Source organism: Malus domestica, chromosome 08 (genome assembly GCF_042453785.1).
Source record: "Malus domestica chromosome 08, GDT2T_hap1".
Taxonomy (NCBI): domain Eukaryota; kingdom Viridiplantae; phylum Streptophyta; class Magnoliopsida; order Rosales; family Rosaceae; genus Malus; species Malus domestica.
In genome coordinates, this window is record NC_091668.1 from 1217916 (window position 1) to 1231905 (window position 13990).

The 13990-nt window shown below is 38.5% G+C and overlaps 2 protein-coding genes, 1 non-coding gene and 1 pseudogene across 5 annotated transcripts; 1 reads left to right on the forward strand and 3 right to left on the reverse strand.

Moving 5' to 3' along the window:
• Positions 1-428: 428 nt before the first annotated feature.
• On the forward strand, positions 429-510 carry LOC114826700 (small nucleolar RNA R38). The gene has a single exon (XR_003775756.1). It is a non-coding gene; the product is annotated as a small nucleolar RNA R38 (small nucleolar RNA).
• Positions 511-1215: 705 nt separating this feature from the next.
• On the reverse strand, positions 1216-4015 carry LOC103440274 (protein BASIC PENTACYSTEINE6-like). 3 transcript variants are annotated; one of them, XM_008378946.4, is made up of 3 exons: positions 3839-4015; positions 2762-2985; positions 1216-2621 (listed from the first exon to the last, which is right to left on the reverse strand). In XM_008378946.4, the coding sequence occupies exons 2-3, from the start codon at positions 2828-2830 to the stop codon at positions 1671-1673; spliced, it is 1020 nt and encodes a 339-aa protein (XP_008377168.1). In that variant the 5' UTR covers positions 2831-2985; positions 3839-4015; the 3' UTR covers positions 1216-1670. The 3 variants fall into 3 exon arrangements, with proteins under 3 accessions (XP_008377168.1, XP_008377170.1, XP_008377169.1); XM_008378948.4 differs by having other exon boundaries at positions 2762-2876; positions 3839-4006; XM_008378947.4 differs by having other exon boundaries at positions 2762-3036; positions 3839-3986.
• A 2836-nt stretch (positions 4016-6851) lies between these two features.
• LOC103420872 (uncharacterized) lies at positions 6852-8564 on the reverse strand (annotated as a pseudogene).
• A 1754-nt stretch (positions 8565-10318) lies between these two features.
• Positions 10319-12248, reverse strand: LOC103440276 (aldehyde oxidase GLOX1-like). Its single transcript, XM_008378949.4, has one exon. It carries the CDS (start codon positions 12182-12184, stop codon positions 10583-10585), a length of 1602 nt encoding a protein of 533 aa, XP_008377171.2. The 5' UTR covers positions 12185-12248; the 3' UTR covers positions 10319-10582.
• Between the last annotated feature and the right edge of the window lie 1742 nt (positions 12249-13990).

Below are 13990 nucleotides of genomic sequence, written 5' to 3' on the forward strand. Positions count from 1 at the left end.
ATTTTCTATGTTTTTCCGAGCTTGCTTACTGTCGGTGTTCGATGTTCCTTAATCTTTCCTCTCTTGTTTGTCTTCCAATTTCTATTAGTTGGAGAAATCCGCGAGGCCAATCGATGTAATCTTTTTCAATGGTTGAATGTTCGGATTTCGATTTGGGCATGTTGATACATTCTTAATTCATTTATGTTATTTTTCGATTTTTCAAAGGTTTTTAAGAAACATGTTTTTTTTTTCTTCGGATTTTTCGGAACGCAAGTTTCAATGTTGTTTTGCTGATCGAATGTCGGGCCGGTGATGACTATGTTAAATCGACAGAATCGCAACGTAAAACTTGCGTAATGTGTTGATAGAAAATATCATGAACTAGGACGGTCTGAAGGCTCTCTGGTTTTTTTGTTTTTAATTTGTATGTTTTTGTTTGATTAAGTTGCTGTGGATGATGAGATCACAAAATTAACAGTTATCCCTGTCTGACGTACGGATGCTGAAAACATGTTATCTGACGCAGCTTTTAACACCACCATTTTTTTCAAATTACGTTAACTCCGCTTAATCGCAACTGTTAATGTAGCTTAATCGTAACTGTTTACGTAATTTTTTTTTCAAATTACATATGGTTCTACATCGGAGAAACAAGTAAACAACAATAAAACCTTACTTCACTGAGTGAAGTCGGTTCTATAAATCTTAGAATGCATTGTCGTTGTTTTAATACTAAGTCTTCCATTAGCCTCATGTATCATAATCTCATCTGCTAATTGGAATATTTTCTAATTGGAGAACAAGTAAACATGAAAGAATAAAATGTAGGAAAAACAAATTATGAAGCTAGAATGACTTGGTTTTATGTCGCTAAACTGCGAATTGGATCAGATCCGGATCTTAATGTTCAGAGCTGAAGGATCAATTCATCTAGACTGCACAAATTAAACCCAACGCTCTTTATTAACACATTTTCCTGACCCATCATACAAAACCAATGGTTTTGATTTCTTTTACACACCAATGCTCAGATGAACTGATTTCTAAGCTCTGGACATTGAGGTCCGGAACGGATCCAATTCCGCTAAACTGGGAGTGCCAAGATTGCTAAACCAATGGTGTTACATAAACAGTTGATTCGGTTCCGGAATGTGCACATAAACAATGGAGTGCCAAATTCGCGACATTTGGTTTGAAGTCGGAAGTGATTAAAATTTGAAAATCCTGCACAGATTTAGGAAGAGAAAAATCAACTGGTGTGGGAAATACATCAATAAACGATGGCCGGAAACATCGATAAGAAAAGCTAACGTAATTACAGTTATTATGTTCTTATTAGTTAACTACAAACCCTTCAATTACATGGGATGATTGAAATCCTTCATGCCAAGATGGTGTCGAAATGGCCCTCTTACTTCCTCGATTTCCAACCGGCCTCAGTTTTCCAGAAAATCTTACTGCAGTATCAACCCATTCAGCTAGTTCTAACGTCGAAAAAATTTGGGAAGAAATAGCCAAGGCCTTAGACAGCCACATAGCAACGCTCCCAAATCCTACTACTTCCAACTGCCTACTATCAAATCATTATTTCCCCTCCGCCATCGAGCTGAAAAGAAAATTTGAAACGCATACATGATCAATCACTATGTTCCTTCTCCTACCTGCACGTGCCTCTACCCAAGTTTCGTCTACTTGATTGTGATGTAGCGGTTTGTTCCGTGCTTGGCCCAGTGGTCCTTGAGATCAACTGGGTTCGAGAGATCATGGCCTTCAGCTGTAAGTCGGCTAAGTAGCTTGTTGAAGGCACTCCCACTCATCTTCCTCCCACCCACACGGGCGTGTCTTTTGTTGGGCACTGCTGGCAATGGGTACATCGACATTGTAGTTGTGCAACATGAGGATTGCCAACCCCCATTCCCCCACTTGTAGCATTGCCTGAGGAGACCGGTGCACGAGCACATGGGTGCTGGCATGGTCGACTCATCATACGCAACCTGGTTCAACCCCAGGTCCTGACATTTCCAATCTGACTTTGACACAACCACCTGTTTGTTAAGATCATCACCTTCACCGCCCATATCCTGGCCACCCTTCCAGTCATGTAATTTATCAAACGTCATCTTATTTAAGTCTTCACTCTCCCTCTTCATCTTCCTTGGAGATTTTGAAGGTTTCTTATTTGGTTGCGTTGTCTTGGGCTCCCTTGGTCGTTTGGGCTGCCGTGACTTTGTAGGCGCTGAAGTTTCTGGTGGCATTGTGATGGAATCGCTTGTGTGCATATCCCTCGTACCATAAGAAGCTTCATTCATGTGCGGCATGTGATGTACATGCTGCTGCTGCTGTGTGTGGTGCATATGTTTGACCCCGCGTGAAATTTGGCAACCTGGTGGGCATGAAGATACATTGCCACTGTTCAAGGAGTTATCCCGGTAGTGAAGAGTTGCAATGGCGCTGTCTCGTTCCATCATGGCACTATTTCGTTCTGCAATTGCTGCATCTCGTTGCAGGAATGCCATGTCTCGCTCTGCAAGGGCAGCCTTTTTCTCGGAAAAGGCCAAATTTCTTTCCTGAATAGCTGCATCTCTTTCGCTCATTATGGCCATTACCTGTTTCATTGATGGCTGATTGTGCATCAACCACTAAACAAAAAACAAGACAAAATATCGTCAGATAAGCATTGAATATGTATATACCGCATACCTCCTGAAAGACTTTATACATGTCAATTCACATGATAATCAATTTAGGTAGCCGTATTCAGAAAATTGCTTCCACATACCTGACCCTGAGCTGCTTTATACTGATCTGCTTTGTGTCTTCCATTTTCACGATGGCCACCGTCATCCATTTGAGATCAGTAAATAGCAACAGCTGCTGATGCAAGTTTCACACCTCTACAGGTAGTACAACGCTACACTGGTTAAACATCAAACTCCGACTGAGGCTACGTATCATGCAGTTGATGCCCATTAAGATAAATGTCCGTATTTCGTTTATAGGTTGCTGAAGTTGAGTGCAAGCAACAAAGTTAAAGCAGAACAATCCAGGAGAACCCTACACAAGATTATAGACATGCAAGACTAAATACCCTAGTCACCTTACACATAAAATTCAGCAACTCAACCGATTTCTTCATCTCTATTTTCGGAAACATTATGTCATTTCCAGAGCATATCGATAAAAAATGCACAGAATTCCCATGAATTTTTACAGATTGTAGTAAAATTAACCACGATAAGACCTACAGATGCTCCGGTTAAAAAAATGCGATTATGAGACAGAGGCTAGGGGTAGAGGAAGACCTAGGAAGACATGGAAAGAGACTTTAAAAAAGAAGAAGCTGAGTACTTGGAGCTAACGAAAGACTTGGAGCAAAACTGAGCGCAGTTGTGTTCTAAGATTCATACAACCGACCCCGCTTAGGGGGAAAAGCTTTGTTATTGCTGTTGTTCTCAAATTAACCAAGATAGAACTAACTTAAAATCGACCTTTTTATGTTTTCAACATCCAATCAATTCTAAACGAAGCGAAGATCATCAAACATTCAAAAATTCATAAAAACAACAGCTTAAAAGCTCAAAGAAGCAGTTCCTAATTTCACAAGTAAAACCCTAGAAATCCCAAAATCTCCAATCCAATCACACACAGAAAGCATCACTTGCAGAACAAAAACACAACCGCAATCGAAATTATCAAACAAACAACAACTAATTCCAAACTAAATCGAAGCAGCTCTGAAGACACCACCTAAAACCAAGCTCAAGTCAAAACTCGGACGAAAAATACCACAAATATAATCTGCTGAAATGAAAAACAATCGCCATGGAAGAAGAGGTGGAAGGGAATCGGAGCTCACCGGAGAAGGAGAGTGGGGGAGTTCAATAAAACCCTGATTTTTGAGGAAGAAGATGAGGGAAGGGGAGTAGTCAGGAAGAAGAAGGAGAAGAATTTTCTTTCTTTCGTTTGGATGCTCTCTCCCACCAGACACTCTCAGAGACAAAGAGGACCAGGACAGGATGTAAGATGTGGACTTGTACTCTCTACTGTATTTTCCCCTCCTTTTGTTTTTTACCATCTTACTATTAGAATAATTAATTACCATGTTCTAACAACAGAACTGACTCGTTGTTTTAAGTAGTTAAGAACGTTTATTTTTTCACACGTCTATATCAATCATTCGTTATCATCGTTAATCATCAACCACATGTAAATCAGAGTAGTTTTCAAAATTACTTTTACAAGTTTACAACAACAAAAATTACAGGCGTAACTGTTGAATTTCACTTACCTTAGAAATTAGACCAAGTATAGAGTTTATTTGTAAGTGCTTTTAAAATAGCTAAAAGCACTTTTAGTAAAAATATTTTTGGAACCAGTCCTTAGCAAAAATGCAAGTGAATCTTGGAAAAACACTTAAAGTGTTTCCTACAAGAGGAACGAGTTATGTTCTTCTTGTAGGAAACACTTTAACACTTTTCGAACTCAAAAATATTTTTGTTAAAAATGCTTTCAGTCATTTTAAAAGTATTATCTAATGAGTCCTTAGGCTATCTCCAACCGAATGAGGGCCAAAAGGCTTCCTTTAGCTTTGTAGCCCTGCAATAAATTATATTTTAATGAACAATGTCAGACCATATTTTATACCATCTCCAACTGAGCGGGCTAAAAGACCGTAGGCCAAACATAACCCTTTGACAAAAAACATCTCCAACCTAGGGGGCCAAAGGGCCATAGGTCAAACATAATTTATTATTTTAATTGAATTAATATGATTACTTAAATTAAACTACCATATTAAAATAAAGTTTTCGGACATATTTTGAGTGTCACTTGTTGCCAAATGAATAAGTCTCCGAATTTCTTATCTTTATATAATCTTAATAATATTTTAGATAGGATTTCGAGTGACACGTGTCGTTAACGTGAGTAATTCTCCAGATTTCTTATCTTTATGTAATCTCAATAATTTTTTGGATAAGATTTCGAGTGACACGTGTCATTAAAGTAAGTAATTCTCCATATTTCTTATCTTTATGTAATCTTAATAATTTTTTGGATATGATTTCGAGTGCCACATGTCGAGATGTAATTGGTTGTACAAATTTTAGATAAGATTATTATTTGCGTGACACTTCTTATCTTCAGCTTCCAATGTTAATAAATTGGCTGGATATTGGGGTAGAATTCACACACCTCCAAACACTTCACTTGTTTGAGAACTACCTTTGACACTATATTATGAGACCTATCTATAAGCCCTGCAAAGAGATTCATCTTCTTTTTGGGTCCAAACCCTTCTTTTCATTGCAAATGTGGCCATTTGAAAATTATTGAAAAAATTAAAGGAAAGATTATTGGAAAAGGTAAGAGAATAGAATGTGAAAAATTGAAATAAAATGAGGTAAGATAGTATGGAATGGTGAAAAGTATGTGAGAAATGGTGTAGAAATGGCTTAGGTATTTATAGGAAAAAAATTTAGAATTTTTTTTTTAAATTCGTAAAAAAAAAAAAAATCAAATTCCAACGGTAACCCAACAGCAGTATAACGTCAGCTAGCCGTTGCTGGTTGGCGTCATGCTGACACCATGTAGCTGTTGGCATTCAAATGGGTTTAGCTAGAGAGTGGCAAAATGTCAAGCTTGACATTTTGACGCTGGAGGGTTGGCAAAATGTCAAACTTGACATTCTGGCGCTGGAAGGATGGGTTATAGGGCTAGCGGGCTAGCTGCTCTTAGCTAGCCCTTTGGCTGGTTCTCTCATTTATGGCCGTGTGTGGACCACGAGCCCTTTGACCTAGCCCTCGATTGGAGACGATTTTTGTGTCAAAACAAGCTATTTTTAGCCTTATAATCCTTTGACTGGGTTTGGTTGGAGATGACCTTAGTTAGGGCTGGTTTGGTATTGCTGTGCTTTGAAAAAAAACTGATGTGAGAATAAGCGGCTGTGCTGTGAGAATAAGCGGCTGTGAAATAAATCAGCAGAGTGTTTGGTAAACTTTTTTGTAAAAGTGCTTTTGGAAGAAAAAAAAGCAATCTGATAGTGGGTATTTTCATTAAAGGAGCACTATAGTTACGTGTGCTTTGAAAAAAAACCAGTTTTCCAAAGCTACAAATAGCTGCTTTAGCTTTTCCTTTGGATTTCAGCTTATTCTCACAGCAGCTTCCAAAATAAGCCTTTTTTTTTTAGTTTACCAAACACCTAAAACCCTCACAGCTTTTTTTCATGAATGTTTTTTTTTTAAGCACCTCACTCTCAAACCACCCCTTATTATCTTGGTTTGGTGTTCTAGGTCCGATTATTTGGTAGAACTTGACCGAGGTGGACAATATTTTGGGTCATGTGAACATGATTCATGAAGATGGCAGCTTCTTGTACACAAAGCTCTGAGGTTGTTTTTCAATGGTTGGGCTTTAGCCCAAAAAGTAAAGTAAAATCTGAATTTTACCAGGCCAGGCCCACAAACAGATGACGCACCCACCTATTTGACTCGTCTGGGTCGAGACTCGAGCGAGTAGGCTATAGCGACGCAACCTTTGGCTGGAGATTTAACGACCAAAGAAAGTCACCAAACACTACTTATGTCAAAACTGCCATGCATAACGCCTTCTTAAAATTTCTGCCAGAGATCGTCTGTTGAACCAGTAGCCATGACAGGACCAAACCCTTACCTATCTCCCGAGGACGACACGAAGACGGAGAGCAAGACCAAGAAGCGCGAGAGGAAGAGAGGGAGCAAGCCATTGGAATCGTCACGATTAAGACCAATAAGGAAATAGAAATCCAGCTGGTTTAAGTACAGAAAATGATTTTCGCACGCTGTTTTTCTGTTTCTGCACACTCGTTTATTTGATACACAAATACAATGAAATGAAAAGAACGAATAATCTTATTCACAAAATGAGTCACCAAAGTATAAAATTACATAAAAACGCACAATTACACATAAACAAAACAGATTGTTCAACGGTTTAGTTATATGTACATCCTCGCAAAATCTACAGTTATCTAATCTCTCAACCAAATGCGAGAACGCGAAATGGAATGCAGAAACATTAATCCGTATGAACATTCTTCTCGATACTTGACTTACTAAGAACGAGAGCGCCAACGACAATGAGCAAGGCACCTGCAAACCACTGTCAACAAGCCTTTCCATCAGATATGCAAATGAAAAATGTCAAGCAAGGCTAAAGCCACATTTTATCAATGTTCTTACCATGAACAATTATATGCAGGTGTAAAAACAATGTACAAGCAGTCGCAATTCTACGGCCTCTCCCAACAGAGAAACGAAATATTTGGTGAAGAAGCTCTATCACCATTTCTGTGATTTTAAGAGATAAGAAACACTAGAAGCCATATAACCCATGGCGCATTCAAATGTTTTATGTGAAAAGAACCAGTTGTTTTCGATTTCTTCGTTTACTGAAATAAATTTCAGAATCGTTTGATCGATGACCACAGAGTTAGAGGCCTACTAGTGAAGGCCAAACATTTCCCACCACTTTTCTGGCCTAAACACTTACTACTAGGTGGCTTGTTTACTTACATGGCATGAGTACTGGAGTTATTCTGATTCGTCCCCACGTCAAGTAAAACATGGGTATTGGAATTATTCAAATTACCAACTTCCCTTTTATTTACTAAAACGTGAAATAAAAGAAAATTGTGAGTCCATAATCTAATACTTGAAAATCATGAATCATATCAAATACGACATAATCTCGTACTCATTCCTTCTTTCATTTTCATGATCAACGACTTCTCATTTTCAAATAAGTAAACATGTTGCATGGGACAACAATGTCATCCATTCATTTTTTCTTTTCATTTGCCCCACACATTTGTATTCAGTGAATGCATCACACAAGAAACTTGGCAGATTAATAATTTTGAGCATTTAAGTCACGAAAACAAAGGGCGAGTCTCGACGCAACGAAAATGTTGCTTCTTTGGGACTGAAATGTCACATGTTTGAGTGATGGAAACAGCCTAATTGCAAATAAGGGTAAGGTTGCGTAAATGACTAAAACTTCATTAAAATTAACACAAAACGGAACAAAAGCAATGAATTTACCTTCTCAGATAAGGGTTCTTGAAACAAAAAGTATCCAGCCAGACCAGAAGTGAGGAAGTTGGTAGCAAAGTTCGTCGCTGTAGCTTGCAGAGACGACAGATTTTTAAGCTTTGCACAAAGCACCCCCACATTGTCACGTTGAATAATACCACGAAGCAGTACTTTACAATCTGTGAAAATCCCCAAAAATTAATCACCCGAGTTACTAAATCAAGAGATTCTAGGGTTTTTGAGATGTAAATTCAACGGTCTTAAATTCGTGAAATTGAACATCGGAAGGGCACCTGATTAGTGATGAGCTTCGCCGAAACGGCGGCGGACGCGGCGCAGAGCCCGGCTGAGACTGCCCACGCGTAGCCCTTCTTGCTAGCCTCCATCGAACCACCAGAGCTTCCAATTTTTCAAAGGAAGAAGTAAACTGGGTCGAGATGATTTGAGAATGTACTGGGAACGATGTCGTTTTGCCTTCTAGTTATACAACTCGGCCGAGTTTTTCCTAGTCACGACTCGTTCACAAATCCAAGGAATATGGTTGTATACAATTAGTATTAAAGAAAGAAGTGTACTATCCACACATCTTATTTTACTTTTCACACACCCCTTGATAATTTATGTTCATTGATCTTCTTCAATGGAGTGTGTGAATATCACACCCCTAAAGAAAATTAATGAAAATGGTTTGAAAACTCTGAGATAAGGAAAGAATAAAGAGTAAAGTAAATAGTACCATGTTTGATTTTTTAGTGTAAAATATGATTTTTCGTTAAAATGAATAGTACCGTGGGATTTTCATTAAAACTCCCTTAGTATTATGAAATTATGCCTCGTTTGGAAATGTATTTCAAATAAATTATAGTGTTTTTAAATTAAATATTTTTTATTTTCAAAAGTACTTAAAATATTATTGGGATGTCACTAAGAATAGCGCGTTGCACGTGCAAATATTTTTTTTGACATGATAACTTGCAAATTGCCATTTCATTGAGCCTTGGTAGGCTTGAGGTTATTTGCAAGTCATGTTGCAGGCCTATCAACAATTATCAATAGCTTATAAGCGAGCATATCGACTGAGATCAACACTCAATAGTGTTTGAGTGAGCATACTGACACATACTGACATATGTCGAGTAAGCACATCAAAAGAGCCCATATCAATACATACAAAGGTATGGGGCTAGCAACTATCCTTATCAATGCCCACAGAGATAACTCGTCCAACAATTATAGAGCAACTTTTAAAGACATTTTAGATTTTCGAACGGGAACCCCCCAGCTCTTCCGTAAGGAATTCTAAGCGGAATGAGCTGACCCACCTTGTTTGAAAATGGATTTGCCCCCCTGAGTGCAAACCAAAATATGCCTCAGTATTCTTTTTGTTTTGGTAAACCAGAAAAAATTTGAGTAAAATTGGAGTTCTTCCCCACATTTAACGGATGGGTTCCACCAAGCACCAACAACATTGATCAGTGATAGCAACTACTGGAGCCACTGAGCTATATAATTGCTGTTCTGCACATGTTTTTTAAAACAAGGGCCATGCGAAAAGCTGCAGGCCCGTATAAAATTGTAAGGATTCTGAAAGGCTACAATCCCACAGTTTGTGCATTGGTCCCACTTAGGGCCATGAACGAGGGTATCCCATGCAACCGATGTTTAAATTTGGGATGTTTAAATTTGGGGTAAGGCTAGCCGACATTCACCTTTTTCAGACCATGCGTAAAGCGGGAGCCTTGTGGGTACGACCTTTTTGTCATACATTTTTCTAATTTTTGACCATCGAACTGGATGAAATCAAGAAGATCAACGAACATAAATTAACAAAAGGTATGTGAGAAGTAAAAAGAAGTGTGTGGATAATACACCTCTTAAATTTACAGGTATCATTGTACTCAATAAAAAAAATAGGCATCTTTATTAATAAAAAAACTCGCCATGTATTCGAAAGATGCACTGATCGTTCAAATTAACAATCATCATTATCTACTCGGCTGCACCATTTTCTAATTACCAATCTGTCCACATACAGTGCATCGTTCCATTGACATTGACGATAGTTATTGACATTAATCGGATATGATAAATTGTTAAAAACTCTTATTAAGAAGAGAGAGAAGATTTAAAACTATTACAGTAATTTAGAAGAATGTAGTTTTAAACTCAGAACGCATGAGTAGAAACCACACCCTATCCACTTGTGTGCAAAATTTGCAAAATAAACTCTTTGCAAGTAAATAAAAACGCACTGGCGCCAAAAAAAGTTCGATGGAAATTAATACAACTTTATTCATTAGATTAATTACAACTTGTAATCTTTGGTAAGAAAAATCAAATACAAATTGAAAATTGCTACATGGTCCTAATTCTTTAAAATGACACACAGAATTAATCAAACGGTTTGCTTTTGTAGTTTGATCTGTCTATGAACATTTTTATTTTTTCAACTCACAATTAATCTTCTTTTTTTCAAATAAAATAAAAAGGAAGAGGAAACATAGTATACAAATTTAAATACCTTCATTTTATCACAGAATTTGTACCCAGATGGCAGCACTTGGAATTTTTTGATGAACGACATACAGAAGATAATATCCTGAAGGTGCAAGATTACCGGAAGCCGGCGTAGTCACCTGAACTTGGTAGGCCGTTGTTCCTACCTTTTTAACGTTCTCCGCCTCAAGAACTAGCAGCCTCTGATTCATTGAGAACGAATGTGTATTAAATGAGGGCGCCACCATCGACACTGACACTGATTGTGTTGCTAGGTTTCCCTTCACCGAAAACTGAATGGATAGTTTCTTTCCGTAGTTGATCTTAGCTTGTGATATGGGCGCAACGATTTGCGGACGCAAGTTATTGTATTTAGCGTCCAAATAATCAGGACTAAATGCCTCTAATCGCAATTCAGTTGGGAAAAGCACGTCGGTGAACTCGTATTTTTCATGAGGGTTGCTACCTCCAACTAGTACCCTACCATCACGTAACAATATCGCGGTGGAATGGTACATCCGCGGTATGGTGGTAGGGTTTTGTTGTTCAAACCGTGATCCAATTGCGTTGTCAGGTCGGTACACAACCGGGTTGAGAACCGGATTGCGCCCTATTTCCCAACCTGCAGCTCCTGATGATGCACCGTTGATGAGTAGAACAGTGCCATCTGGAAGCAATAACATGTCACCCATGACTCTAGCTTGAGGCATAGTCTCCATAACCCACTGGGGTTTCGGGTTGTTTATTTTGATCCGAGCGCATGTGTTTAGAGCTTCCACAAAAGTACCCTGGTTTGCCTTGACAAAAGACCCCTTTGGAGCTCCGCCGCAAACCAAAACCTCAGCCTCAACAGACGGAGCCGCCAAGTTTTTTAACGGCAGCAACACGGCTGAACCTGTGCTAGGGTAACACCTTGGGTCGCCGCCCGGTATTTGTGGATAGGTTTTGACGACCTTGTTCTTTGCATAATCGAATAGAATAGCTCGATTATTCGCAAAGATAAATAAATTCCCATCCACGTTGAGGAAAACAAAAGGGTAAAGATTGTTTTCCTCGCCGGCGTCATTGGTCTGCACAAGGAAGGGCAAGCTGTAGACTTTGCTCGAAGACCCGGTCTTTGGATAAAACTCGTAGTTGAATTGCCGCCTACCGCCGATGATGATCTGCTGTCCATTGGGCAAAATATGATCGGTAGCGTACCAACGGCGAGCGCCTAAGGCATTCGCAAACTCCTTCCAATCACAACCCGTGCAGGGCTCGAAAACCCTAACGCGGCGATCTCCAGCGCCGTTACCCCCAGTTTGGATTAAGCGTCCATTGGGGGCTACAGCTCCGGAAGAGCACCAAACGTCGGATAAAAGAGTGAGAGCGCGGACTGTGTTAGTTTTGACATCATACTCGGCGGAGTGGGCGGTGCAGTCGTTTCTAACGCATTCCCCGTTGGGTAAGGCCAGGTTAGATTTGCCGAAATCTGTGCGGTCGAACATGATGACGCGGTCGTTGCGCAGGAGCTGCATGTGCATGGCGGAAATGCCAACGCTTTGTTGCAAGAGCTGCCATTTGCCACCAGCGGCGTGGGTAAGAGAAAAATGAATTGAGAAGAGGATTAACGAAAGAATGAGACAAATTGACTTCATTTTTTCTGCTTTTGAATCACTTAATAATTCGTGCTTTAGCTCTGTGGGTCTGTCTCAACTCTCAACCTGCAGCTCTTTAAATAGACGTACCATATGTATATTATAAACGCGTGGGACCGACACCAGGTATCCGGTACGTGAGAGCGACTGTAACTGTTGAGTTGAAGAACAATTCAATCTAATTAATCTGAGTTTACACAGTAGGATCCTGGATAAGCATGCTAGAGTTTAGGTGTGTGCTTTGAATCCTTCTTTTTTTTTTCTTTTTTTTTCTTTTTACTGGTTTAGTCTTTTGTTGGTTGATGAATTTATTTCGTCTTTTTATTATACATATGTTTGGTAAATGGGGAAATATTCATTTTTAATGTATATTTTGGTTGTTGTAATATTCTTTTTTAAGAGACAGAATAATAAACTTATGATTACTTGTTTTGGGACAAAAATCTAAAACTTAATTTACTAATGAAGAGTGAACACTATTTTTTCAACTCTAATTTCAACCTTTTTAATTTTGAACATTTCAGCTCGATGATGTCATTTTGGTTTGCATGAGAAATTTTTGTGTTGGAGAGTGATGGATCGTACAGGGTAAACTTTGGCGCAACGAAAATATTGTTATTTTGTGACCCAAAGGTCACTGGTTCGGATTGTGAAAATAGCATCTTTACAAATGCAAGGATAAAGCTGTGTACCATAGACGTTTCTCCCTCCTTTTGATTCTCGCAAAGTGGGAAATTTTGTTAGTTTGGGGTCGCCTTTTAGGGTGATGGATCGTATATTTGGCAGCTGCAATTATTTAATGAAAAAGAGCAAGAATCTTCTGTCTGATTGAAAATTTAAGTTTTTGCTTGCAGGAGGTGAAATTCATTCATATTAATTTCACATTGTTGCATGAGCTATCTCCTTGTTTAGCTAATTTGCAATATCTGTAGATAATTATGCAGTTTCAAGCGAGATTAAATCTGATAATATCATGCAGGATGTTCACCTCCAAGATTTAGTCTGTACTCCCTCTTATAAGTCCAACGTTTCCTTTGAGCAATTATCTTACTAAGTGAAGTTGGCTGTATAAATTTTAGAACATTACTGTGCTCAATTTTACGCCAAGTCTCGTTTCTTTTCAAATCAAAAAAATAAATACGCAATCACCAAGCAATATCAATTTCTACTGCAGAATACGTGCAGTGCAGGGTGAGAGTTAAATGATTGTTGCTTTTGTTAGGTTGTTCTTCCCAATTAAATCAATACCTGAACAATAATATTAATTTCTTATCATGAAATTTGACCATGGTTTGGGTGCGCCCACTGAATCATGCATGGTTCTAACTAAATAAAATATTTAATAGAAAAAAATCTATTTAAATTCCATTTGGTAGATATATTCATTGCATTTCTCTTAATTTTCTGGGATTTCAAACCTCCAGGCAAAGACCTGAAACATCCAGAAGCTTGAATACATACACGTGTAAAGAAAGAAGCCATACTCAAATATATTGTCTTTGAAGCACTTTTTTCCGAGCATTTCCTATCTGTCCTCTATTCTTCTACTATTTAGCCGGGGATTAACTCTCTTGTAACCAATGATACTATATGGAATGTATTGTTTTTTAAACAGATAATGTCATTAATATTGTGTTTTAATGGCAGGGGGGTCTCTAATTTAGACGTTGGCCGGTATTTGACCTCAGATTTTTTAATTGATGACTTTAGGGTTTTGTTATTGTCAGTTTAGAAATGAACTCCTTGATTTGTCGGCTCTCTTGGATTTACTTTTACTTGTTTGTTCTTCTTTTCTGTTGTTTGTGT